This window comes from Amblyraja radiata, chromosome 10 (genome assembly GCF_010909765.2).
Source record: "Amblyraja radiata isolate CabotCenter1 chromosome 10, sAmbRad1.1.pri, whole genome shotgun sequence".
Classification (NCBI taxonomy): Eukaryota; Metazoa; Chordata; class Chondrichthyes; order Rajiformes; family Rajidae; genus Amblyraja; species Amblyraja radiata.
The window spans coordinates 13,033,569-13,059,799 of NC_045965.1; the positions used below are offsets into that span (position 1 = coordinate 13,033,569).

A 26,231-nucleotide genomic window follows, 5' to 3' on the forward strand; every position below is an offset into this window, starting at 1 on the left:
CTCTGAAAATGGAACGAATATGGTTAGCTCTGGTATGATCAACAAGTCTCATTAAATTGGAATTATTCACTGAAAACATACATTTGATATCTCTTTTTGGAATTATTGGGGATTCCCAGGTTCAGATCACGTAGCTGAACCTGGGAAATATCAACATTTAGAAAACTTTTACAATACACAGCAGCCCACACCAAAATAATATTAATCATATATTGTCCCCCAGTTTGCTTAAATAGCAAAACCATGTTTCTATTTTGTAGAGGTGTCAAATTCTGTGCAAGCAAGGTATTTTATGCCCATTTGTTATTTGCTTCTGTGATTCACTTTGAAGATCAGGGAGAACTGAATTTTGAAGTGGCATTTTTCAGCATGTCCCCATGTGTAAGAACTTTTGCATGTTATCACACACCTTCTGAAGTTTGTGGGGTGGTAGATTTTATTTAGGCGCTGAAGAAACACTGCGGGTACTGTTACTTGTACACTGGACTTTGGGAAAGCCAGCAGCCTCAACACTTGAAGGCTTTATCTTGCTGCTGGAATGCAGTACAGAAGTGTTGGATATCTTCGCTCAGCTGTTGAGGGCATCTGTCAACTGATGAATGCCAGCAAATTCACTATGATAAATATTACTGAAATTGTTTGTGGCAGACCTGATGTTAGCCAGAGCTTTTATACTTGTGGATGTCTGGCTTCACAGTTTGCAACTCTTCAAACCTTCTGCTTACACCTCTTGTTTTTATCTCTGGACTTTGTTCCTGCTATCTGCCTATCAACCCCCCTCTCCCCGCCTGACGTCACCTATTACCTTTCACCCAATGCCCTGCCTCTCCTCTTCAAGCTTTCTTCCCCTCACCTACAGTCTGAGGAATGGTCCCGACCTGAAACATCATGTATCTATGTTCTCCAAAGAAGCTGCCTGAACCGCTGAGTTCCTCCATCACTTTGTATCCCTTTGTGAATATTTATTTTGGATTTATGGATGCGAAAGAGACAGTATGACAGCCATGCTGTTATCTTATTGATGAAGTGCACTTTTCTTTTACTTGTCTCATCAAGGGTTATATTTTGCCTTTTAATGTCTCCCTGCTCCACCGGACCAGGATGAAACCTGACTGCATCCTTCTCGGATGCTGCCCAACCCACTGCTTATTTTGTGCTTATTCTCATCATAAGGGCGGCACGTGTTCTGTGAATGTGATTATGAATGCCGGTGATTGTGAAGCCAGGTGATTGTGAATGCTGCCTAATTTTACCCATTTTTCTGGTTGGTTTCATGTTTAATTGCTAAGACTCGTTGCAGGCTTAGAGACACAAGGAGCTGCAGTTGCTGTGATTTTGAGCAATGTTTGTATGCTATCCAGTCAAATCATACTATTCATGAGTACAATCAAGCAATTCACAACTGCAACAGAAAATGCAAAGAATGAATGAATGAAACTTTATTGTCACATGATCACAAGATTATTAAGGGTTTGGACACGCTAGAGGCAGGAAACATGTTCCCGATGTTGGGGGAGTCCAGAACCAGGGGCCACAGTTTAAGAATAAGGAGTAAGCCATTTAGAACGGAGACAAGGAAACACTTTTTCTCACAGAGAGTGGTGAGTCTGTGGAATTCTCTGCCTCAGAGGGCGGTGGAGGCAGGTTCTCTGGATGCTTTCAAGAGAGAGCTAGATAGGGCTCTTAAAAATAGGGGATATGGGGATATGGGGAGAAGGCAGGAACGGGGTACTGATTGGGGATGATCAGCCATGATCACATTAAATGGTGGTGCTGGCTCGAAGGGCCAAATGGCCTACTCCTGCACCTATTGTCTATTGTACCGAGGGTGCTGGCTCGAAGGGCCAAATGGCCTACTCCTGCACCTATTGTCTATTGTACCGAGGGTACCTAGGTACAGTGAAATGCTTTATTTTTGCATACAACCTAGGCAGCACACTAGGGTCGCAACGTGTTGGCGCTGACAAAGTTACAAATTACCCAAGTCCTATCTACTGCCTGCTGCAGCCGCACCCGGCAGAGTAAAATATTAGAGTGTAGACTATAGTGTTATAGCATTACAGAGAAAGTGTAGATTACAAAAAAGTGCAAGGGGCGTAATGAGGTAGGTTGGGAGATCGGGACTACACAACTACATTGATAGAAACATAGAAAATAGGTGCAGGAGTGCCACTCAGCCCTTTGAACCAGCACTGCCATTCAATATGATCATGGCTGATCACCCAAACTCAGTACCCTGTTCCAGCTTTTTCCCCTTATCCCTTGATTCCCTTTGCCCTAAGAGCTAAATCTTGAAAACATGCAGAGAATTGGCCTCCATTGCCTTCTGTGGCAGAGAATTCCACAGATTCACAACTCTGGGTGAAAAAGTTTTTCCTCAACTCGGTCCTAAATGGCCTCCACTTTATTCTTAAACTGTGACCCCTGGTTCTGGACTCCCCCAACATCGGGACCATTTTTCTTGCATCTACTCTATCCAATCCTGTAAGAATTTTATATGTTTCTATAAGACCCCCACTTATCCTTCTAAATTCCGCGAATACAAACCCAGTCGACCCATTCTTTTATCATATGTCAGTCGTGCCATCCCGGGAATTAACCTGGTGAACCTACGCTGCACTCCCTCAATAGCAATAATGTCCTTCCTCAAATTAGGAGACCAAAATTGCACACAATACTCCAGGTGCGTTCTCACCAGAGCCATGTACAACTGCAGTAGGACCTCCTTGCTCCTAAATTCAAATCCTCTTACAATGAAGGCCAACATGCCAATAGCTTTCTTCACTGCCTGCATACTTTCAGTGAATGATGTACAAGCACACCCAGGTTTTGTGGCATCTCCCGTCCTTCTAATCTGACACCTTTCGGATAATAATTTGCCTTCCTGTGATTGCCACCAAAGTGGATAACCTCACATTTATCCACTTTATACTGCATCTACCATGCTTCTGCCCACTCACCCAACCTATCCAAGTCACCCTGCAGCCTCATAGCATCCTCCTCGCAGCTCACACTGCCACCCAGCTTTGTGTCATCCGCAAACTTAGAGATGTTACATTTAATTCCCTCGTCTAAATCGTTAATATATATTGTAAGCAACTGGGGTCCCAGCACCGAGCCTTGTGGCATCCCACTAGTCACAGCCTGCCTGTAAAGGACCCGTTAATTCCTACTCTTGGCTTCCTGTCTGCCAACCAGTTCTCTATCCATGTCAATACCCTACCCCCAATACCATGTGCTCTAGTATTGCACACTAATCTTTTGTGTAGGACCTTGTCAAAGGCTTTTTGAAAGTCCAGATACACCACATCCACTGGCTCTCCCTTATCCATTCTACTTGTTACATCCTCAAAAAATTCAAAAAGATTAGTCAAGCATGATGCTGCTTCCCGTATTGTGCAGAACTCCAGTTTTTTCCCTTTTGCAGCCAACTTCCACCCTACTATCTTGCTTGTTTCATCTCTGATTCCTTCCTTCCCATTCTAAATTTGTCCATCTCGGGGGATAGGCTAGCCACCAATATCCACTCCCGTAACTCCCACAGGTACCTGGATTACACCTTCTCCCATCTTGCTCCCTGTAACGATGCCAGCCACCTATCCATATTCTCCAGAGATGCTGCCTGACCTGCTGAGTTACTTCAGCATTTTGTGCCCTTTTGTGTATTAACCAGAATCTGCAGTTTCTTGTTTCTACTACTTATACAATGATACTCTATTACTTGGTAGACAAAAATGCTGGAGAAACTCAGCGGGTGAGGCAGCATCTATGGAGCGAAGGGATAGGTGACGTTTCGGGTTGAGACCCTTCTTCAGACTGATGTGGGGGTGGGGGGGGGGCGGGAAGAAGAAAGGAAAAGGCGGAAACAGTGGGCTGTGGGAGAGCTGGGTAACTTGGTAACCCCTTACTCGGTTATGGAGGACGATTGGCAATAACGGACCATTCCCCCCCACCCTGTAGTCTGCTATAACGAGGATTTACTGGAGTGCTAACCTCTTTAAGAACAGGTTAGTAGGTTGTATCAATACTAGTCTTGAGTTTTTTTTTTAAGTTCTCAAGTAATCAAGTCCTCTACTGTGAAAAAAGTATTTTGTTACATCTGCATTATCTATATACTATATTTTGCTTTTCAGCAATTACATTATCAGCTTCTCTTGTTTCTTCAATGAACTAGTTAAAGTATTTGAATTTGTTTTCGACTGAGTTTGTGATCATCCTTGCTAATTTCCTGTGAACCGCCTCCAATGAAGCACTGTAACAAATTATGGAAAGTTTCTGAATGCTCTAATTGTTGCTTTACATCATCAACATATTCAGGGTAAATTGAAATTACTAATTGCAAATTCAAGCATATGCTCTTTGGTTTTATCCAGTTCCTTCCATAGATTTCACATCCAAAAATAAATGGGAACATGCTCCAATTTGTTCTGTTTTGTGTTTACGGAACAGTTTGTGAACTCGCCTTCAAAATGCAGATTTCTCCCTTCATTGCAGCTGAGCACCAAGTCTTGGTGGTGAGTGGCTGCACCACACTATAGTGACGGTCCAACATGTCAGCCACCCCAGGTAACTGCTGCACATGAGACTGATTGTTGATGTGGTAGCGTCAGTTCCTGGTACAGCAGTGTTGGAACAGGGAGGATAGGAGGGCATGCAAGGTTCCTGACACACCAAGTTATCACGGGTGGCACAGTGGTACAGCAGTGGTGTTGCTGCCTTACAGCGCCAGAGACCTGGGTTCGATCCTGATTGCGGGTGCGGTCTGTATAGAGTTTGTACTCGTGTCTCCTTGTGATCGTGTGGGTTTTTCCCGGGAGCTCCAATTTCTTCTCACACTCCAAAGATGTGCAGTTTGTAGGTTAATTGACTTCTGTAAATTATCCTTAGTGTGTAAGATAGAACTAATGTGTAGGGGTGATCACTGATCGGAGCGGATTCAGTGGGCCAAAGGGCATATTTCCACACTGGATCTCTAAACTAAATGAAACTAAACTAAAGTAACACCTTATAATGACCTTTTTTAGTGCTGATTCCATTGGTGCTCTTGTTTTTTTTAAATGTTTTCTAAGCATGAAGCCGCATACTATTTTATATACAGCGACCACCAATGCTTTTGCCTCCTTTTTCTTCCTTAGCTTCAAATTAATTTAGCTTACTTTGAAGAACCAAAGTCACAGTCGCAAAATAAGAAATCAACTGTCAAGAGCAGTTACTGAGTAGAAATTTCTTTCCCCACATGCTTTTGGAAATAAAGCATGGAAACAGACCCGTCAGCCCAGAGTCCACACCGATCAACGATCATCAATTCACTTCCCCGCTCCCCACATATTAGGGACAATTTGTAGAGGCCAATTAGCCTACAAAGCCGCACGCCTTTGGGAGGTTATGGGAGAACCTGGTGGAAACCCACGCGGCCACAGGGAGAAGTGCAAACTACACACCCAAAGTCAAGATCGAACCCAGGTCTCTGGCGCTGTGGAGCAGCAGATTTACCAACTAAGCGAGTGTACCATCCTTAATGTATCGCTGACCAAGAGGGCTGTTCAAGCGTAGTTGAAGTAAGTTTAAGGCAGAGGTTTTAAGTCAGTGGGTCTGGGGTAGTGCAGAAGTAGTACTGGGTTAACTATCACTCGTGATCTTGCTGAATGGCCACAGGCACAAGGGATCAAATGGTCTATTTCTCCTTATGTTTATTATGTCTTATCTAAGTCGTAATTGTTTATTCCCACCAGCGTGGAATTTCTGAATGTTCAAGAATCAGGAGGACCAATGTATTTTTAACGTTTGATCATGTGTACTCCTGAAATGTATGTGCGAGTTATAATGATTATTTAATATTGAAAAGCAATACCATAGCGCCATCTAGACATGGAAAAGGCATTGGCGCTTAAATCTGGCATAAAATGGGTGTTTACAATGGAACATTTTAACTTTTATTGAAGGATCTGGGAAACTCCAAGGAAAAAATAGAATCCAGATGTTTTCCACTGTAGTAATTAGTTTTTATTTACTTCTGAGATGAATCATTTCCTGAGTCTTAATGTTAGACCAAAAGTGACTTCAGTGACAACACTGCAATGTTGTAATTGGCAACCTTTTTCTTCTTCACCCTTCTCCATGCCTCTGTTAATGGTATCTGAGTCTACATATTATATATACACACATATTATGTATGTGTAGTTTTCTTTTTCAGTTTTGGGATACAGCGTGGAAACAGGCACTTCGGCCCACCGGGTTTGCGCCGACCAGTGATCCCCGCATATTAACACTATCCTACACACACTAGGGACAATTTTTAGATTTACCAAGCCAATTAACCTACATACCTGTATGTCGTTGGGGTGTGAGAGGAAACTGAAGATCTCGGAGAAAACACATGCAGGTCACGGGAAGAATGTACAAACTCCGTATAGACAGCACCCGTAGTCGGGATCGAACCCGGGTCTCCGGCGCTGCATTTGCACCGTGCCGCCCTACCGGAAAGAACTGCAGATACTAGTTTATACCGAGGATAGGCACAAAATGCTGGAGTAACTCAGCGGGACAAACAGCATCACATGAGAGAAGGAATGGGTGATGTTTCGGATATGAAGAAGGGACTCGACCAGAAACATCACCCATTCCTTCTTTCCAGAGTTGTGTGTGTGCGTGTGTGTGTATATATATATATATATATATATATATATATATATATATATATATATATATATATATAATATGTGATATCAGCACCTGCTTTTTTTACATTGTAAGTTGTCGTGGGGCATGCTAAGTGTAACACTTTATAACAAAGCATATGTTAATAACATTTAAATAGTGAATGTATTTTGGAGAATTTGGACTCTGGAAAGAAGGTGAACAGATTTAATCTTGGATTGCTGCAATATTTTAGTTGGAACAGGCATGAGGATTAAGAGTTTTAATTGAGGCCATTAAAGTAATAACACATTTAGATTTGGATATCCTGGTCATGCTGAATATTTTAGGAAGGACTAGGAGATTTTTAGAAGCAAAGAAGTGGTTTAGATGTTCTGAAACACAGAATTATTAACATCTGGAATACATTGTCGATGTGGCAGTGAACGTGAAGTTATTAAACATTCCAAAGGGAGGTGGGTGAGTTTCTATGTGGCCAACATAACCACATACAAATGCTCATGATTGGTATGTGAATATTGAGGCAAGTGTTTCTTATTGACTGTTGCACCTTTAGTTTAGAGGTACAGCGCGGAAACAGGCCCTTCAGCCCAACGAATCCGCGCCGACCAGCGATTCCCATTCACTAGCATTATCCTACACACTAAGGCCAATTTACAATCATTGCCGAAGCCAGTTTAACTACAAACCAGCATGTCTTTAGAGTGTGGGAGGAAACCACACCACCCAGAGAAAACCCACGCAGGTCACTGGGTGAACATACAAACTCCGTACATAGTCAGGATCGAACCTGGGTCTCTGACACTCTAAGGCAGCATCTCCACTGCTGCGCCACCGTGCTGCCCTAAACCCCTCCCTATGAGTTGAAATGTTTATGTCTATTTTGATTAGATCGGGAAACTGCAAACTATCCAAAGCTTTCAAAACCATGCATGGTGGTTAAATAACAAGATTCTATTGATTCGTGTTTTTACTGTCTGCTTTCTTTACATTTTGACTCATTTAAAAAAATTATTGAATTTCTTTGTAAACCAAGCATGTTTGAACGAAAAGCTTTCTGCAGCCTCTTTCCACCTCCATTTTATGAACCCATAATATCTTTGTTCAGGTCATCTTTTCCTTTATGGTCCAACTAACTGTAGCTCATCAATTCTTCACTTGATATCTGGTAAATTAATTTGCCATTTCTGCCATTTCTACCATTCTACCATACGTGCATAATATAAATACTTGAGCAAAACACCAAGTGCTGGAGGAAGTCAGCGGGTCAGGCAGCATCTGGGGAGTGAATGGACTTTTTGGGTAGGGACCCTTCTTCAAACTTTTCTCTAGATTACAGTGCCTGCAGTCTCTTGGGTTTCCTGTACATGCATAGTTACTTTTGGCATCAGAAGAAATTTGCTTCATAAGTATCTTTTATTTTGTTAACAGCATCTGACATGTGGAGTAAAGATTTTGTGTAGGAAAGAACTGCAGATGTTGGTTTAAATCAAAGGTTGACACAAAATGCTGGTGTAACTCAGCGGGACATGCAGCATCTCTGGTGAGAAGGAATGGGTGACGTTTCGGGTCGAAACCCTTCTTCAGAAGATCTCTTTGTCAGCCTACAAAATTGAGGCTTCATATTGCTTTATTTTTTAATGCAAACTCGATCATTTTTATTAACTCCTTCTTTTGACTTTCATTTGAAAGCTATTTTATGACCTAACATATCATTCTTACATTTGAATATGTTTCACTGCACCATCTTCTAAACAATACGTTGCTCTGTTGACTTTTCCTCAACAACCTGCTAAGGGATTTAATCATACTGTACCCTCAATTTAAAATAAATCCCTCAAAACCAACATGACATTTTCTTTTCTTTCATGAGTAAAACTTTTTATTTTAATGTTATGTTCTTAAGAGATCTATTTCATGTTTAGTGGAGAAGCTGGCATTTTGCGGCCTTGGTTTTTGTACATTTGTAAGTCTGGGGCCGCTTATGCTAAAATATATAAATTGTTCATACACTTTGTGAAATATTGGTCTTCTAATTTAAGGAATGATTTTAATACTCAACACATTTGATAATACTCGGGAGGTCATTTTGAGAGGGCTAGAGGGGGTTCTCACACTACATTGTACTCACATGAAGCATTGTTTTAAGAGTTGGCAGATTTATCATGTTCTCCAAGATATTGAGGGAGCATTTCAGTTATACTGTAGAATCACACTTACATTTTTTCACTATTGTGGTGGCTGTATTTATGCTTGGATGTAATGGAATGCAAGTTTTCTTTTCTCTATTGCAAGGCATCTTCTTAAGCTCCTCATTCCAGTTTCTTCCATTTTCACCTCTATTAATAAGAGTGAGAATTTCAGACTTTCTCAATTGTGATAATCAGATTTGCTGACTTTGCTAACTTCCATCCTTTCTCTTACTGTGCAAACATATAAATCTTCCCAACAACCTTAACCCCAGTCTCGCACTTTTCCTTGACCATTTCATCTCAAAAGTAGTGGAATGCGTTGCAGTATTCTAATTTACCCAGAATGAATTGGTTGTATTCCCTAATTAGTTTTTCTGTCTTGTGCAATAACAAAGCAGTCCTAGTCAAATTGCAGATGAGATCCTATTATGATGATGATCCTTCCTTGTAATTGTTTGAGATTTTGATGCCAAACAAAATGTATCCTCTTCCAATACCTGTCCTTTGTTATGCAGTTGGTGATATTGTAGAGTCTGGAACTGTTCTTATCTCTTCCAGTTATATCAAACAAACTTCCAACAATACCTGAAGAAGGGTTTCGGCCCGAAACGTTGCCTATTTCCTTCGCTCCATAGATGCTGCTGCACCCGCTGAGTTTCTCCAGCTTTTTTGTGTACCTTCCAACAATACCTATTTTTTCTCACTCCTTTGCTGCTATCTCCATTATCTTCCAAGCATATCCCTGGGCTTCATTACTGATCTATATACTGCTTCTTTGCAACATCATCCATAAGCAGTTCCTCAATTTAAGGATCATCGACGGTCACTCAAAACGAGTATGACTGTCCTCTCCACTCCATAGGGTCCGTCTACTTGTGGGTCTGCAGATGTCTGTAGAGGCCGATCTGCCATCCACACACCTTGGTGCAACGTGGGCAGTGGAGACTGGAGGTGGTTGGTAGTCGTCCTGCCCCCTTTTCTCTCTCCTTATGGTGCTGTCGCATTGTCTCTGCGACACGGCGTAATTCCATTTCGTGAAGTGCAGCTCCTTCCTGCACGGATTTCCTCCAGGAACACCTGTCCTGCAATGCAATGTGCTCCCAGTTGCTTGATGTGGTGTGGAATTTCTTCAGACTGTTCTTGATGTTGTCCTTGAAGCGTTTCTTTGGTCAGCCGGGGGCTCGCCGACCTTCCTTCAATTGAGAGTACAGGATTTGTTTATGGAGACGTGTGTTGGACATGCGGATGACATGGCCAGTCTATCGAAGTTGGTGCGGCATTATTGTGGTGGTAATACTGGTTATGTTGGATTCCTCCAAAACGCTGATGTTGGTGCGTTTCTCCTCCCAGCTGATCCTCAGAATCTTTTGTAAGGACCTTTGATGGTATTGTTCCAAGGCTCTCAGGTGCCTGCTGTAAGTGGTCCATGACTCAGTTCCATACAACAGGGTGGAGAGGACAACGGCTCTGTAGACCAGCAGTTTTGTTTGAGCCTTCAGGTCTCGGTCTTCAAAGATTCTTTTCCGGAGTCTGGCATAGGCTCTGCAGGCACAACTCAGGCGATGGTTGACCTCAGAGTCGATGTCAACTTTTGAGGAAAGAATGCTGCCAAGGTAGGGGAAGTGGTCAACGTTTTCATGAGTGGTGTCGTCCACATTTATAGTGGGCTGGGTAGACGGCTGGTTGGGTGGAGGTTGATGTAGGACCTGGGTCTTCTTGATATTTAAGGCTGGGCTCATGGCTCTGTATACCTTGGCAAAGACATTCAGGATGCTCTGAATTAAAGGATTGATGCTGTTGATACCCATACTTACTCCACTGCTAACTCTCCAGACTTCTCCACTGTCTGAATTATACTGGATGGTAAGCTTCATAATGGAAGCTCAAATCCATTGTTTTCATTACATTTCCTTTCTGTTTGTCAAACATCTGAAGGTGAACCGGATTGTTTACAACCTAATATCTGCAGAGATAAACCTTAGACCTTGCATCCGTACCATCACCCTGATCTGCTCTGTGGCATCAGCCAAATTTGGTTATGCCTCATAATCTCAATGATGTCTATTTTAACTCAAACTTGGTTGGTGCCCATTGCACTCCTTGAGGTTACCCAAAACAGTGCTGTACTTGTTTTTGCTTCCATTGTCTCCTTCATCTACCTTCACCTCCTGACCTACGCAGACTCCCAATAAAACAGTACCTTGATTTGAAAATCTTGATTTCTGCTTTCATATCCCTCCATAGATTTTGGAGGACCATAGATCATTAATTAACTGTAAAGTAGAACAGAGACAAATGAGTTTATTGGTGAGATATTAAATCCATTGTGGCTTTTGATTTTTATTGCAATATACTGTATATTGCTGTAGGCAACAGCTGACAGGACAAAACAAAGGGAGATGGAGTTGATTATAGGGGACTATTTTAAATTTGAATAAGACAAATAGGAATAGTTTTTCAATGGTGATAAATTAGATGCTGTGAAGAAAAAGGATTCTTGTTCTTTGGCATTTGCTTGGGACGAAGAATGACCTGCATCTGCTCTGATTCTGTGGATTGTGTGATGCTGATGGAACCAATATGGAAGCTGTAATCTCTACCACAGGTGGGGCAGCACATGACTGATGGAGTGGGCGGATGAGTAGTTTGTGAGGTGGTGCATCCCTTCTGCTGCTTTTGCAGGGCAGATGCCCTGTCTTCCCAATATATGAATTTGAAGTTCTCACAACTATCTCCAACATCTTCTTTCCATTTGAGAAGTCGTGTGGCAGGGATTCACAAGACTCAGTGAGGCAATGCGCCACAGAGCCAAACAAGGATGGACCCCGCGGTTTGCCCGCAACTCCGCCTGATTCGCCGCTGCGAATGGAGGACCCGGTGGGCCGCTGCCTGAAAGGGAAGCTCAGAAGCTGCCGGGCCTGACCCCAAAGACTGGAGAGTCGAAGAGGAGGGAGTTACTGGCAACGATGAACATGAGGAGTGGGCTAGCACGAGAGGGTATTGCCTCCATCGCCTTTAAGTTTGTCTGCAGAATATAGAAGAGGAACATCGGTTCACGGGCCATGCCGATCAAGGGTAGCAGAGGAGACCCTTCTGCAGCCTGGGACTTACCTGGATCGGGGGGCTCCAGTACACCCAGCAAGTGGACTTCTTTTTTGTAAATGGCACCAAAACATGGCGACTGTGCATGTGAGAGCTATGCAAAAAATGAATTCCACTATGCAGTGCATAGGTGACCATAAAGAACCATTGATCCATTGATTCAACCATTGGATGTTGCATTTTCTCAAGGAAACTTTGAGCACTTCTTTCAATTGTTATCTTCCTGGTAATCCCTTCCATGACGTAACCTGGAATAGATTTTCAGGAGCCTAGTATGGGCTCCGAGTGGATAAAACTTCTTTGTATAAAACTCCAGCACAGAATGGCTAACCTCACATTGAGAACGTTTCAGAATGAATGCTTTTGATAAGAACATTTGAGATCAATTTTTTTCTCCCTTAAAAGAAGGGACTATTGATTTTGTGTTTTCTTAAGTGCATAATTCATCGCAGAAGTAGCCCATTCAGCCCATCGAGTCTTTTCCACCACTATCATCTATCTTGTCACCTAGCAACGCAACATCTCTAAATAATACTAAAAGTCTTCCTATTGTTTGTGTTTGTGCCCACGATGTGCCCACAATGTGAATGTGTCTCTGTGTTAATCTGTTTTTCCTATCTTCTTCCAAACGCTAGGCCACAGTCTTCCCATTTTCACACATCCTAGTTACATTTTTCCTGTTGTGGCAATAAACATCTTCCCGTTGCAATCACACCTATATTTTCGAAGCTATTAATCCTTTAAATTTAAAAAACAGCCCCAAAAACTAAAAAAAAATCATAATGAGGACACAATGCACTCACAAGGCAGGATGGCCCACTCCGGGAGGGAGGGGCACTCCAGCGCTCCAACAGCAGCGGACACACGGGGACATAAACCCGGCAATGTCCCCATCAGCTGCAGCGGAGTTGGGGACAGTCTGGTCCCTCCGCCCTCTCAGAGTCACTGACCGCGTTGCACTGGCACCGGACCCCGACCCCCACACCGGGGTAATTCACCCGACCTCCACACCGGGGTGATTTACCCCCCTGACCCCCACACGGGGTGCTTCACCCCCCCGGACCCCGATCCCGGTATTATTTCACTATGCCGAGGATGCCGAGGGGAGGGGGGGAGAGAGGAGAAAGTGGTGGAATATTGCGTTGGGGGAACGGGTTGCGTTGGGGGGGAACATGTGAGTGATAGAATATTGCGTTGGGGCAGCAGACCCAACGGGCCTGCAGTTTGTCTCGTATAAGATTAAAATGAATAAATATTCGGCAATTTTACTTTTAAAGATAATGTCATAATCCAATACAAATTGAAACCTCTTGCATTTCACACTTTAATGTTGCCTGGACAAGAATAAAGATGACCACATGAGGGCAGCAAAAATGTAAATTACACAGTCGAGGAAACAAATCCCTTCAATATTCTGACACCTTTAAAATCAATTTTCCTTTTATAAAATGATTTTTTTAATTTTAAATGAAACTTTTTGTATTTATTAAAAAGGTAAATAACTCAGCATGAATGTTATGCTCGTGATGAATGCAAAAAAATTAACATTGAATTCTCCAATTGTAGGTATCCTCTAACAACAACCCCCACTCCCTTTTCCTTCTCAGTTCTTGGTGGTGTAAATATTGCTACAGCTTTATTTTTTTCAAAGATCTTTTTTAGTAAAATGAAAATCTTTTTTTATTCTCTTTCAACATTAGGGATTTTCTTCCTCGAGGACCAGGCATAGTGACTAGACGCCCTCTGGTTTTGCAACTGGTTAATTCCACTACAGGTAATATTAGTTTTATTGTTGAATATTAGCTTTTTTTTTGTCAAGTTCAAGATTGTTACCAGATGCAACAAAATGATTGCCAGCAGGCTGGATTCTAGAATATGATTTTGTCTCCCTATTGCTCATCAAGATGAAGGTGACAGCTTTACGCACTTTGAAATAAAAAAGCTACACAAGAAAATCTCTGCAAGCTGGTCAGCATGTGGAGAGAGATGTATTGCAGACCACCAGAACTGGTAAAAGATAAAGCTGATCGTGCTGCTGCTTCACATGTTTGATCCTGATCTCCATGTGAAGTTTGCATGTTCTCCTTGTGACAGTGTGGGTTTCCTCTGGGTGTTCCGGTTTATGGAGAGGATACGAAAGTGGGATAGCATAGAGCTAGAGTGAGGGGGTTGGTGTGGACTCGATGTGCCGAAGGTACTGCTGTATCCATCAATCGACTCAGCTGCAGCCAATGGTCTGTGAAAGGGTGGAAAGCAAATGAGATTAAAGGACAAAATTATCTTTTACTTTCAGGAACTGATTGAGACAGCATTAACATTCTTTGCTTAGAGTTTGTTCCACATCTTCACTTCTATGAGACAGACTGGGGTTCAATTGTTAATTTACAAATAAAATGCTCTTTCGGTATTCATAACAACGAAAATATTTTGATATTGTCGTCTTTACTCGAAGAGCAATTTATATAACTTGTACAAAACACAAAGTGTTGGAGTAACTCGGCGGGCCAGGGAGCATCTGTGGAAGAACGATTAGCAACTTTTTGAGTCCCCTCTTGAGTCTGAAGAAGGGTATCATCGCCTATCATTGCCTTCACAGATGCTGCCTGACCTGTTGAGTAATTGCCACAATCCGTGGTTTCCTCAACATTCTAGCATCTGCAGATTTTCACTGAACTATGCAAAAAATGGATTTGGCTACACCTAGGTATAGGTGACAATAAAGTTTAGTTTATTATTGTTACATGTACTGATGTACAATGAAAAGCTTTTGTTGTGTACTACACATGATTACCATCAAACCGTGTGCAGTATACAGATAAACGGTACAACATTTTAGCGCAAGATAAAGTCCGATTAAAGATAATTCAAAGGTCTCCAATGAGATAGATGGGAGGTCAGGATCGCACCATAGCTCGTGATAAGGCAATTCAGTTGCCTGATAGCAGCTGGGAAGAGACTATCCTTGAATCTGGAAGTATGCGTTTTCACACTTCTGTACCTCTTGCCAGAGGGGAGACAATGGAGTGACCGGGGTGAGACTGGTCCTTGATTATGCTGGTGGCTTTGCCGAGGCAGCGTGAAGTGTAGATGGAGTCAATGAACCATTCAACCATCATTGTGTGTCTCTCTTATATAACTTGAAAATATGTTTTGCTATTAACTGTATTTTAATTTTGTTATAGAATATGCTGAATTCCTACATTGTAAAGGAAAAAGGTTTACTGATTTTGAGGAAGTGTGCCATGAAATTGAAGTAGAAACGGACAGAGCAACTGGAACAAACAAAGGGATTTCATCAATACCCATTAACCTGAGAATCTACTCGCCAAATGGTGTGTAGAAAGATGAAGTATAACTTTTTTTCCCATGTACATTAAGATGACTGCTCACTGATTCCATACGACACTTCTGTACAAACGAACACATTTGGGAGAGATCATGCTATTTGTAAGGGAAGTGCTTAATTCTAAGCATTTAAGATGGTGGTTCGTTTATCTTCTTCTCAAACAAGTTATACTGTTCTACCAAGGCGTTCCCCAAGGCTCCGTACTCGGCCCCCTCCTCTTCATCATCTACATCCTCCCCCTTGGTCAGATACTCCGCCACTTCAACCTGGACTTCCACTGTTACGCTGACGACACCCAGATCTACCTCGGCACCACAACCCCCCCCCTCTCCCATATCAACTCCTGTTTGTCAGCTATAAAAACCTGGATGCAACATAATTTCCTCAAACTCAACAGCGATAAGACAGAATTCCTCCTCATAGGCTCCAAAGCCACACTCAGCAAAATCAATAACCCCACTCTCACCATCGACGGCACCACTGTCTCCCCATCTCCCCAGGCCCGCAACCTTGGCGTGATCTTTGATTCCACCCTCTCCCTTGAGCCTCACATCCGCCATGTCATTAAAACCTCCTTCTTTCATCTCCGCAACATCGCCAAACTCAGACCCTCTCTCACACCTCCCGCTGCTGAAAGACTCATCCATGACTTCATCTCCTCCCAACTGGACTACTGCAACTCACTTCTCCTTGGCATCAGCTCCACCTACATCAACTGACTCCAACTGGTCCAGAACGCAGCCGCCCGACTCATCACCCACACCAAATCCTGGCATCACATCACTCCAGTCCTCAAACAACTTCACTGGCTTCCCATCTCCCACCGGATCAACTACAAAATCCTGATCCTCACCTACAAAGCCCTCCACCATCTGGCCCCCCCATATCTCACTGACCTACTCTCCCCCTACCAACCCTCACGGTCCCTCAGATCCACATCAGCCGGTCTCCTCTCCATCCACAAGTCCAACCTCCGCAGTTTTGGGGACAGAGCCATCTCCAGGGCAGCTCCCAGGCTCTGGAACTCCCTCCCCCAACTGATCCGCAATTCCGTGTCCCTCACCATCTTCCAGTCCCGCCTCAAGACCCATCTCTTCACCTCTGCCTATCCTTAGCCCCACGTCCCCCTCCCTTTTCATCTGTGCATTAATTGCCTCATATTGTGTTTTGTATTGAATTCTGTCTTTACTTTGTGTACTAGTCATGTCTCTACTATTTATTTCATTCCCCTTACATGTTTTTCCTCTACCTGCTAAATTTTTGTAAGGTGTCCTTGAGACTCTTGAAAGGCGCCTATAAATAAAATGTATTATTATTATTATTATTATTACCAAGTTATGATTTTGTGTGTTTCTTAACTTTATAGAACAGTGATGTGAAATAGTGCAAATTGTATCAATTAAAAAGATACGGAACTCTTAACTGATGAAAATTAAGCACAAAATGCTAGAGTAACTCAGCAGATCATACATGTCTGGAGAACATGGATAGGTAATGATTCGAGTCAGTCTGTCGAAGGGTCCCGACCCGAAACATCACCTATCCATGTTCCCACGAAATGCTGCCTGACCCACTGAGTTACTCCAGCACGTTATGCTATATTGGGTATAAAAGTAGCATCTGCAGTCCTTTTTAATTACAACTGACGATATAGATCTGAAACAAGGGAAACTTAGTTCTGCTGTTGCATTAATAAGAACAGTAACAGCTATTTATCCTCCTGTTTTGTTTTTTTACAGTGCTAAACCTGACCCTAATTGATTTACCCGGCATCACAAAAGTGCCAGTAGGAGATCAACCAGCAGATATTGAGTACCAAATCAGGGACATGATAATGCAATTCATCAGTCGCGAAAACTGTCTTATTCTGGCTGTAACACCAGCTAACACGGACTTGACCAATTCAGATGCACTAAAGTTAGCGAAAGATGTTGATCCCCAAGGTAAGAGATTTTTTCCCCCACCCGTAACGCTTAACTTTTAACGTTTAGCTTGCCTAGCAATTATTGTTTTTATAAATAGACATTTGGTTTAGTTTCGAGTTACAGCGTGGATCCAGGCCCTTGCCCGCACCGACAAGAGATCCCCGCACATTAACACTATCTTATACACACTAGGGATAATTTACACTTATACCTAACCAATTAACCTACATATCTGTACCTCTTTGGAGTTTGGGAGGAAACAGAAGATCTCGGAGAAATCCCGCGCGGTCACAGGGAGAACGTACAAATTCCGTACAGGCAGCACTTGTAGTCAGGATCGAACCCGGGTCTCCGGTCTGCAAGCACTGTAAGGCAGCAACTCTACCGCTGCGCCACCGTGCCACCCTTTTAACTTTTAAAACTTCAAAAAACGTTTTTAATTTTTTGATAGTGATAAAGGGATCATACATTTAAACACAATACACAAAGGTCCCTACTGCAGAATGTCTTGACTCACTTTCTTCAAGTATAGCCAGGGCACTTGCATGGGCCTCAGCTTTTCTTGTATTTTTGTGAGAACACTCTTTGTTCCAAACATACCCCAGCACCATCCTCAACTCTTTCTCTGCTGCATTGGCGGTTGCATTAGGTCTGCTTCCTGCACCCATGCAGAACTCATGGACTTAATCAACTTTACTATTAACTTCCACCCGGCTTCAAGTTCACTTGGACTATCTCTGTCATCTTTCTCCCCTTTCTTGATCTCTCTGTCTCCATCACGGGACAGATTATCGACTGACATCCATTACAAACCCACTGACCTCCACCATAACCTTAACTACACTTCCTCTCACTCTGTCTCTTGCGTGGACTCTCAATTTCTCTGTCTCTGTCACATCGGCACCTAAGATGAGGCTTTCCGTATAGAAGATCCGAGATGTCCTCTTTCTTTAGTTCATCTGGAATCCCTCCCCTGCTTTTGTGGATGGAGCCTTCACATGTATCTCCTCTGTGTCCCACAGTTCTGTTCTCATTCCCCCTCTCCCTAGACAGAACAAGGATAGAGTTCCCTTGGTCCTCGCCTTTCACCCAACAACCTTTGCATCCAAACTGTCATTCTCTGACATTTGTGCCACTTTCAACATGATTCCACCACCAGTCACATTTTCAAGTCCTCACCCCTTTCCACTTTCCATAGAGAGCGTTCTCCTAGTTCTCTCCGTAACTCATTGGTTCACTCATCTGATCCCACGCAAACCACCTCCTCCCCAGGTACTTCCACAGCAACTGCAGGAGATGTAAAACCGATCAGTACACCTCTTTTAATTCCATCCTGGGATCCTAGCAGCCCTTCATGTGCAGTTCATCTCCTCTTTTACTTCCATCCTGGGATCCTAGCAGCCCTTCCATGTGAGATAGAGGTTCACATGTACCTCTTCCAAGCACACATGAACAAAGTAAAATTAATCTGCCGTTTGAAAGAACACAAAGTGCTGAAGTCTCAGAGGGTCAGGCAGTATCTCTGGAAGACATGGATAGATGGCATTTCAGGTTGGGACCCTTCTTCAGACTGCAAACATTAGACCCAGTTTGAAGAAGAGTCCTGACCTGAAATGTCGCCTATCCATGTCCTCCAGAGACTAAAGAAGGTCTCGACCCGAAACGTCACCTATACATGTTCTCCTGTGATGCTGCCTGACCCGCTGAGTTATTCCAGCACTTTGTGTTCCATGCAAGATCCCAACATCTGCAGTTCCCTGTGCCTCCATTTTCCTGCTGTCTGAAAACTGTACTTTAATTAATTACTCATTTAATAATATTTCATGTGATTTGGACAGGTTTGCGAACAATTGGTGTGATTACCAAGCTTGATCTAATGGATGAGGGTACAGATGCCAGGAATGTTTTGGAGAACAAGCTGCTACCTCTTCGCAGAGGTATTGCATATAAATAGGCCACTGTATTTGCTGCTTAATTTCCAGTGCTGAATATCTAAAGTGACATCAGTCTCATTAGTTTGAGGATAAGTGTAGTACATTCCAATACAATTTTTCTTCAACAGTACAACTGCTAAGATGCCAATCACCCTGTGCGGCCACGGTGGCGCAGCGGTATAGTCGCTGCCTTACAGCGCTTGCAGCGCCAGAGAATTGGGTTCAATCACGACTATGGGTACTGTCCGTACGGAGTTTGTACTTTCTCGCCGTAATCGCGTGGGTTTTCTCCGAGATCTTCGGTTTCCTCTGCACTCCAAACGCACAGGTATGTAGGTTAATTGGCTTGGTGTATGTGTAAATTGTCCCTAGTGTGTGTAGGATGGTGTTAATGTGCAGGGATCGCTGGCTGTTGTGGACTGTTCGGTGTGGACTCAGTGGGCCGAAGGGCCTGTTTCCGTGCTGTATCTCTAAACTGAACTAAAAAATGAAATATTATTTGATTAAAGAAATTAAGCTGTATCTGCCCATGCCAATATAGCACCATTTAGATCACTTACAAAACATTTCAAACTGGCTCGCAGCCTATCAGTCCTAAACAATCACATGTCAATAATTTATAAACAAATTGGTGGTACATCCTGGTGGTGGAGGCATAAAGAGTATCCAGATCAGCACTTAAATTGCAAAGACATTGAAAACTACAGACCCTGTACTGGTAAATGTGATCAGTATAAATGGGTCATTGATGGCCAGCATTGATACAATGGGCAAAAGGGCTGTAAGACTCTATGGTTGTACCAGAGCTCATTTGTGCCAAACTGCATGTCTGACATTCAGATGTTGATTTCTTAATCATCATAAAAGAAAGCCTATCAATGCCTCTACGTGTTTAGAAGATTGAGGAGTTTCTGTATGTCTTGAATTTTATTTGTACGGAGGACAGTGTATTGACGTTGCATTATGGCTTGGTAGGGCAACTCGAATGTCCAGGAACAAAGGAGATTACAGAGAGAGGAGGAGAACACTGCCCGGTCCATCACGGGTACTGACCTCCCTACTATTGAAGGGATCTATAGGAGGCGCTGCTTCAAAAGGCAGCCAGCATCATTAAGGACCCACCTCTCTTCCACAATCAGTCTAAAGAAGGGTCCCGACCTGAAACGTCACCCATCCATGTTATCCAGAAATGCTGCCTGAACCTGACTCTGTCTTCTTTTGTAAGCCAGCATCTGCAGCTCCTTGTTTCTACAATCCTTTTAGATCCTGCTAGATGTCTCAACACATTCTCATGCTGACTTGTTAGGTTTACCCTTTTGCTGTAAAGGTATCTTCCTTTTGCTGTGAAAGGAATAAATTAGAACAAGCAACTTGCGGTAAAAACGACTGAGATTGTTCTAAAAATGCAGAATCACTCGAGGAAACCTTATGCACTTACCAGAGTGAATTTAAGTCCTAAGCTTCTAAAGTTTCATCTTCACTACTTTTTCAATTGGAACCATATCTTGCTCAGTTTAGAGATACAGCGTGGAAACAGGCCCTTCAGCCCACCGAGTCTGCGCTGACCAACCGTTCTATCCTACACACTAGAGAGATTTACCGAAGCCAATTAACCTACAAACCCACACATCGTTGGAATGTGGGAGGAAACTGGAGCACCCAGAGATAACTCACATGGTCACAGGGAGAATGTACAGACTCCATACAAACTTCACCTGTGGTCATGATTGAACCTGGGTCTCTGATGCTGTAAGGCAGCAACTCTGCACTACTGTGCCACGCTCCTTTGGGGAACAAAAAGGCATGTACATTATTTATATAGCACCATTTAAATCACGTACAAAACAATTGTTTGGCTCACAGCCTGTCACTCCTAAACGATCACATAGCAGCCAGTTTGTACACATGAAGTCTCAACAAGCTGCAGTGTTACAGATAAAAATAGATGGTCTGTTTAAATGTTTGGAAATGTTAATTGAAGGATAAATATTGGCCAGGATCTGGAGATCACTTTATATCGCAAGAGTAAATGTTATCCCGAAAGCACATGATAAAGAACCTTGACAATTTTCATTTTATAATTTCATGACTGTTAGGATACATTGGTATTGTCAACAGAAGCCAGAAGGATATAGAAGGAAAGAAGGACATTAAAGCAGCACTTATAGCGGAAAGAAATTTTTTCCTTTCTCAACTTGCGTATAAACACATGGCAGAACGTATGGGAACTCCATATCTCCAGAAGATCCTCAATGAGGTGAGAATTAATGTTTGGATGACATTTAGGATTGTGATAATGGTTTGGTTTGCATAGGTCTTGTTTGTAAATGCAATCCACTGTGCATATCTGCCAAAATATTTGATACTGTTTCTTTTAATTTTAACAATGAAGTGAATTATTATGTATTATGTATCCAGTATTATGAATCGTAAATTGATTTCACCGAGAATCATTGAAAATATGCATGATCTCGACTCTCATTCGCTGATGAGTCTTGAGGTGACTCCGTAATTATGTCCTAGATATACAGATCCATCCATCAAAATTACTGATGTGTACCTGTACAGACTGTATTGGGAAAGCTGTCCACAGGTTAAGGTTTCTTTTACTTTTTTTTATTTTCCATTTTGAAGGCAAGGAGTTTCTTTTCAAAGCTAGTTATCTCTTTGCTGCCTTGTGCCCGCGTGTGCATGTGTACCCAAGCTTTCCTTGTTCATGACTACCACGGGTTTTTTCTTGACATATGCCTTCATTGTGTTTTTACAACTTTTCCTTTGACCACCATAGGATCTCTGGTCACGAATGAGCTGGAAGCGTGAAACTCATTTGGGGAATTGAGAGTTGGGCATATATGTTGTCCAGTGGAGTTCATCTCTGAGGATTATTGTATTAATGCTTCATCTTCCAACTTAGTGCGGAGGAGGATTTTAAGGCAGCATCATTCTGCACCTATTTTCTATGTTTCTATGGAGAAAGCAGGCACGGGTTATTGATTGGGGACGATCATCCATGATCACAATGAATGGCGGTGCTGGCTCGAAGGGCCGAATGGCCTCCTCCTGCATCTATTTTCTATGTTTCTATTGGTCATGGCTGACTAGGTTCTTCAGGTGATACTGGTAAAATCACCCATTTCACATCCTTAACAAAGGGATAGAGATGATAATTGAGCTGCATACCTGTATCAGACTGACTGTCCACATACCAAAGGAGACTATATGGCAATCGATGTGTTTGAAACGCTTTTAATCCGAAATGCCATCATCCATTTTGTCGATATCTTGGTGTTGTTCCATGGATCATGGTCAGAGAAGATGTGCTGAATTTGTTTCCCAAAGGAGGCACGAATACACTGGATCCCGTGCTGAGTCTCTAGGTTGTGGCTGCAGAGATAAGTGAAGCAATTGTTCCTGCATCAGCCCTTGATGGTGAATTGTGCAGTGTTATTTCGCTTCGCAATGTAGAAACAAGGAACTGCAGATGCTGGTTAATGCACATAAGGACACAAAGTGCTGGAGTAACTCAGCAGGTCAGGCAGCATCTCCAGAAAACATGGATAGGTGACGTTTTGGGTCGAGACCCCTTCTCTTAATGTTGGATTAAAATTTGATGCTTAGGTTGGTTTATGTTAGGAGATGCATCATAGTCTGGATGTCACTTGTTGGGTTCAAGCATGGCAGAATTATTAGTGTGTTGCAGGTCAATGATAAATATCCTGGACATTTTGACGTTGAATATAGGCTTGAAGATTAAAGAATCCACCTTCCTCACTTTTCTTCAGTCAGTTCTTATAGGAGCATATTCTACTAAGATAGGATAATAAGATAATGGTGAGCAAGGTTAAATGATTATATCCCCCTTGACCTCATTTGGCGTGATGAAGGGGTCCATCTTTGAATCATTGTGACAAATACAAGTGATCTGATCATACAGAAGCCTCAGATTATCTTTATTAAATTCCCTTCATAACGGTTTAGAAACCTTTTTAGATATTCATTTTAAATCTGATTTGTCCTTTTTTTTATGCTAGCCTACCAATAATTTTCACAGGCATATGCAGCTTTTCTTTATCCTTGGCGGAATTTAATCCTGGTGCAGAAAGATGGAAATGTAATGCATCATGTAGTTTTTCTGTACAGTATTTACTTTCGTGGCCATGTTCAACAACTATATCTTTGTTTAACATGTTTAGCTTGAATTTCATTGCAACATTGTTGTTCTAGAATTCTAACGGAAGAGCAAGACATTCATTGCACCTCCACTTTATTATGTAACTAGGCTACGTGGGACCCGTTGGGTCCCAGTCACACGGGCCTGGTCCCCCCCCAACGCAACCCATTCCCCAACGCAATATTCCACCACTCACCTGTTCCTCCAACGCAACCCATTCCCCCGAAGCAATGTTCCACCACTGGGCAGGGAATGTGGGGAAGGGGGGGTGAGGGGGTGATGTGGGTGTGGGGGAGGGGGCATGTGGGGGAGGGGGAGGGGCTTTGTGGGGGGGGGTGGGGGATGTGGGGAGGGGTTGTGGGGGGTGTTCGGGAGGGGATGTGTGTGGGGGAGGGGGGATGAGGAGGGGGGGCTGTGGGGGAGGAGGAACCTTCAAAACCTTCATAACTTTTGTACTGTTTCACCGATCGGAACAAAACTTATTTGACTTGCAGCAGAGGAGAATGGTGAGTAAGGTGGCAATGCTGTGGGGGATCGTTTTTGTGCAAATTTAATTACAACGCAGACAGGAAGTGGTCAAGATGAGAGTTTTAGTAATATATAGATATGTTATAATTTGTTAATGTTTCAATAGGGTTTTGAATGTTCATTGTCTTTTATTTTGCAGCAGCTGACCAACCACATTCGGGAGATTCTCCCAGTGCTGCGAGACAAGCTGCGGAGGCAGTTATCATCTTTAGAAAAGGAGGTGGCAGAGTTTAAGGACTGCCGACCTGATGACCCTGCCATAACAGCCAAAGCTCTCTTGCTGTACGTTACGCGCTCTCAACTTATTGTTAAGCATCTTTGTTTGAAGTATAATGTGGATTGTCTGGGAAAATTCTGGGAACTACTTGTGTCATATTAGCTTGAATCTGCATGCTTTCAAAACAGTAGAAACGAGGAAATTCAATTAAATGAAATTCATTGCAAATTCAATTTAATGAGAATTTATTGACACATCAAAGATGGAGCCTGCCTGTGGTGACAGTTTGCCAGCAGCTCAACAGAAGAGGATTATTCATAGCTTCACTCAACTCACCTTGATCAGAGAAACGGTAGAAATCGGCACAGAAACGGACAAACTGCTAGTGCACTTGAAGGCAATAGTGATATTGCGATCTCCCGCAGCTGCGGGAGCCCCCGACTGCAAACGTTCCCTCAATCGCTGGAGAACACCCGACCCGACTGAGGATCACAGGTACTGTACCTGGAAACACCGGAAAGACCTCCCGTGCCGACGGGCAGGATCTCCCAGGAACTGGAGCTGCAACGGAGCTGGAGCTGGCGTCTGCAAGGGAATCCCCGTTCCAGTGCAGGTTCACAGAAACAGCAGGTACAGTAAGCACAGTACCTGGAAACAACGGAGAGGCCTCCATTGTGTCTGGAAACGTGGCCAACGGGCAGGACTTCAGGTCAGACAGAAGCACAGGGGACTTTGACCCACCTCTCCCTACCCATCGTCCTAGCCAATGTACAGTCCCTTGAAAATAAAGTGGAGGACTTAAGGGCAAGGCTGCTTTATCAAAGGGAGCTGAGGGAATGCTCTGTGTTGTGTTTCACAGAGACATGGCTCACCCCCAGCTCCCCAGACTCAACAGTCCAACCTGAAGGTTTCTCCATCCATTGCATGGACCGTACACTGGCATCTGGGAAAGGGAGAGGAGGGGGCATCTGCCTCATGGTCAACTTTGCGTGGTGCTCAGACGTGGCCGTCCTATCCAACTCCTGCTCTCCACACAGGGAACACCTGGCTGTGAAGTGCCGTCCCTACTACCTACCGAGGGAATTCACCTCCATCATCCTGACCGCGATCTACATCCCTCCCCAGGCAGACGTCCATCTGGCACTGGGAGAGCTGCATGCCGTGGTCAACAAGCACCAGACGGCTTACCCCGAGGCGTTTACCACCATAGCCGGGGATTTCAACAAAGCCAACCTGAAGAAATCGCTCCCTAACTTCCACCAATATGTCTCCTGCAGCACCAGAGAATCAAACACCCTCGACCACTGCTACACGACCATCAAAGACGCCTATCGCTCTATCCCTCGCCCTCACTTCGGTAAATCTGACCATACTGCGGTGCTGCTTCTTCCTGCCTACAGGCAGCAATTGAAGAGCACACCCCCAGAGGTGAGGACTGTACAGAGCTGGTCGGGGAAGGCGGAGGAACAACTCCAGGACTGTTTGGAGTCTGTAGACTGGGCAATGTTCATGGACTCGGCAACGGACATGAATGAATACGCCACAGTCGCTACATACATCATAAAGAAATGTGTGGGGGGCTGCATCCCAACAAAAACATTCCTAACCTGTTTCCTGTTTCCTAACCGGAAGCCTTGGATGAACCATGAGATCCGCACTCTTCTGAAGTCCAGATCCCGGCTATTCAGGTCTGGAGATACAGTGGTCTACAAGAAGTCCAGATACGACCTTGGTAAGGCCATTAAAAAGGCCAAAAGAGACTTCTGCTCCTAGCTGGAGCTTGAGACGGATGTTCGGCAGCTGTGGCAGGGCTTGAATGCAATCACCTCCTACAAGGCGAAATCAGGAGGCAGCTCAAATGTCAGCGAAGCATCACTCCCTGACGATGCGTTTTACGCATGCTTTGATAGGGAGAATACTGATGTGCCTTCCTGAGCTCACATTCGCCGTGATGGTATTTCAGTCACAGTCACAGAGGCCGATGTCAGGAAATCCTTCAGAGGGGTGAACCCTCGGAAAGCGCCTGGTCCTGATGGTATACCCGGTCATGTTCTAAAAACCTGTGCGGACCAACTGGCTGGAGATTTTACGGACCCTCACTTCTGATGTCTGAGGTTCCCACCTGCTTCAAAAGGGCATTAATTATACCAGTGCCCAAG

At 43.5% G+C, this 26,231-nt stretch overlaps 1 protein-coding gene across 5 annotated transcripts in view; it reads left to right on the plus strand.

Annotated features, from left to right (window-relative positions):
- Positions 1–26,231, plus strand: part of dnm3 (dynamin 3) — a 168,769-nt gene that overhangs the window by 14,014 nt on the left and 128,524 nt on the right. For 4 of the 5 annotated variants that reach the window (XR_004413239.1, XM_033028059.1, XM_033028062.1 and 1 more), the window contains exons 2-7: positions 13,652–13,725; positions 15,134–15,283; positions 17,037–17,240; positions 19,061–19,159; positions 21,253–21,413; positions 23,995–24,137. Coding sequence is in view for 4 of the 5 variants with exons in the window: in XM_033028059.1 (XP_032883950.1) it covers positions 13,652–13,725; positions 15,134–15,283; positions 17,037–17,240; positions 19,061–19,159; positions 21,253–21,413; positions 23,995–24,137 (831 nt within the window). In the remaining variant the exon portion in view is untranslated. The remainder of the gene's footprint in view (positions 1–13,651; positions 13,726–15,133; positions 15,284–17,036; positions 17,241–19,060; positions 19,160–21,252; positions 21,414–23,994; positions 24,138–26,231) is intronic. The other variant, XM_033028060.1, reaches the window with a different exon arrangement.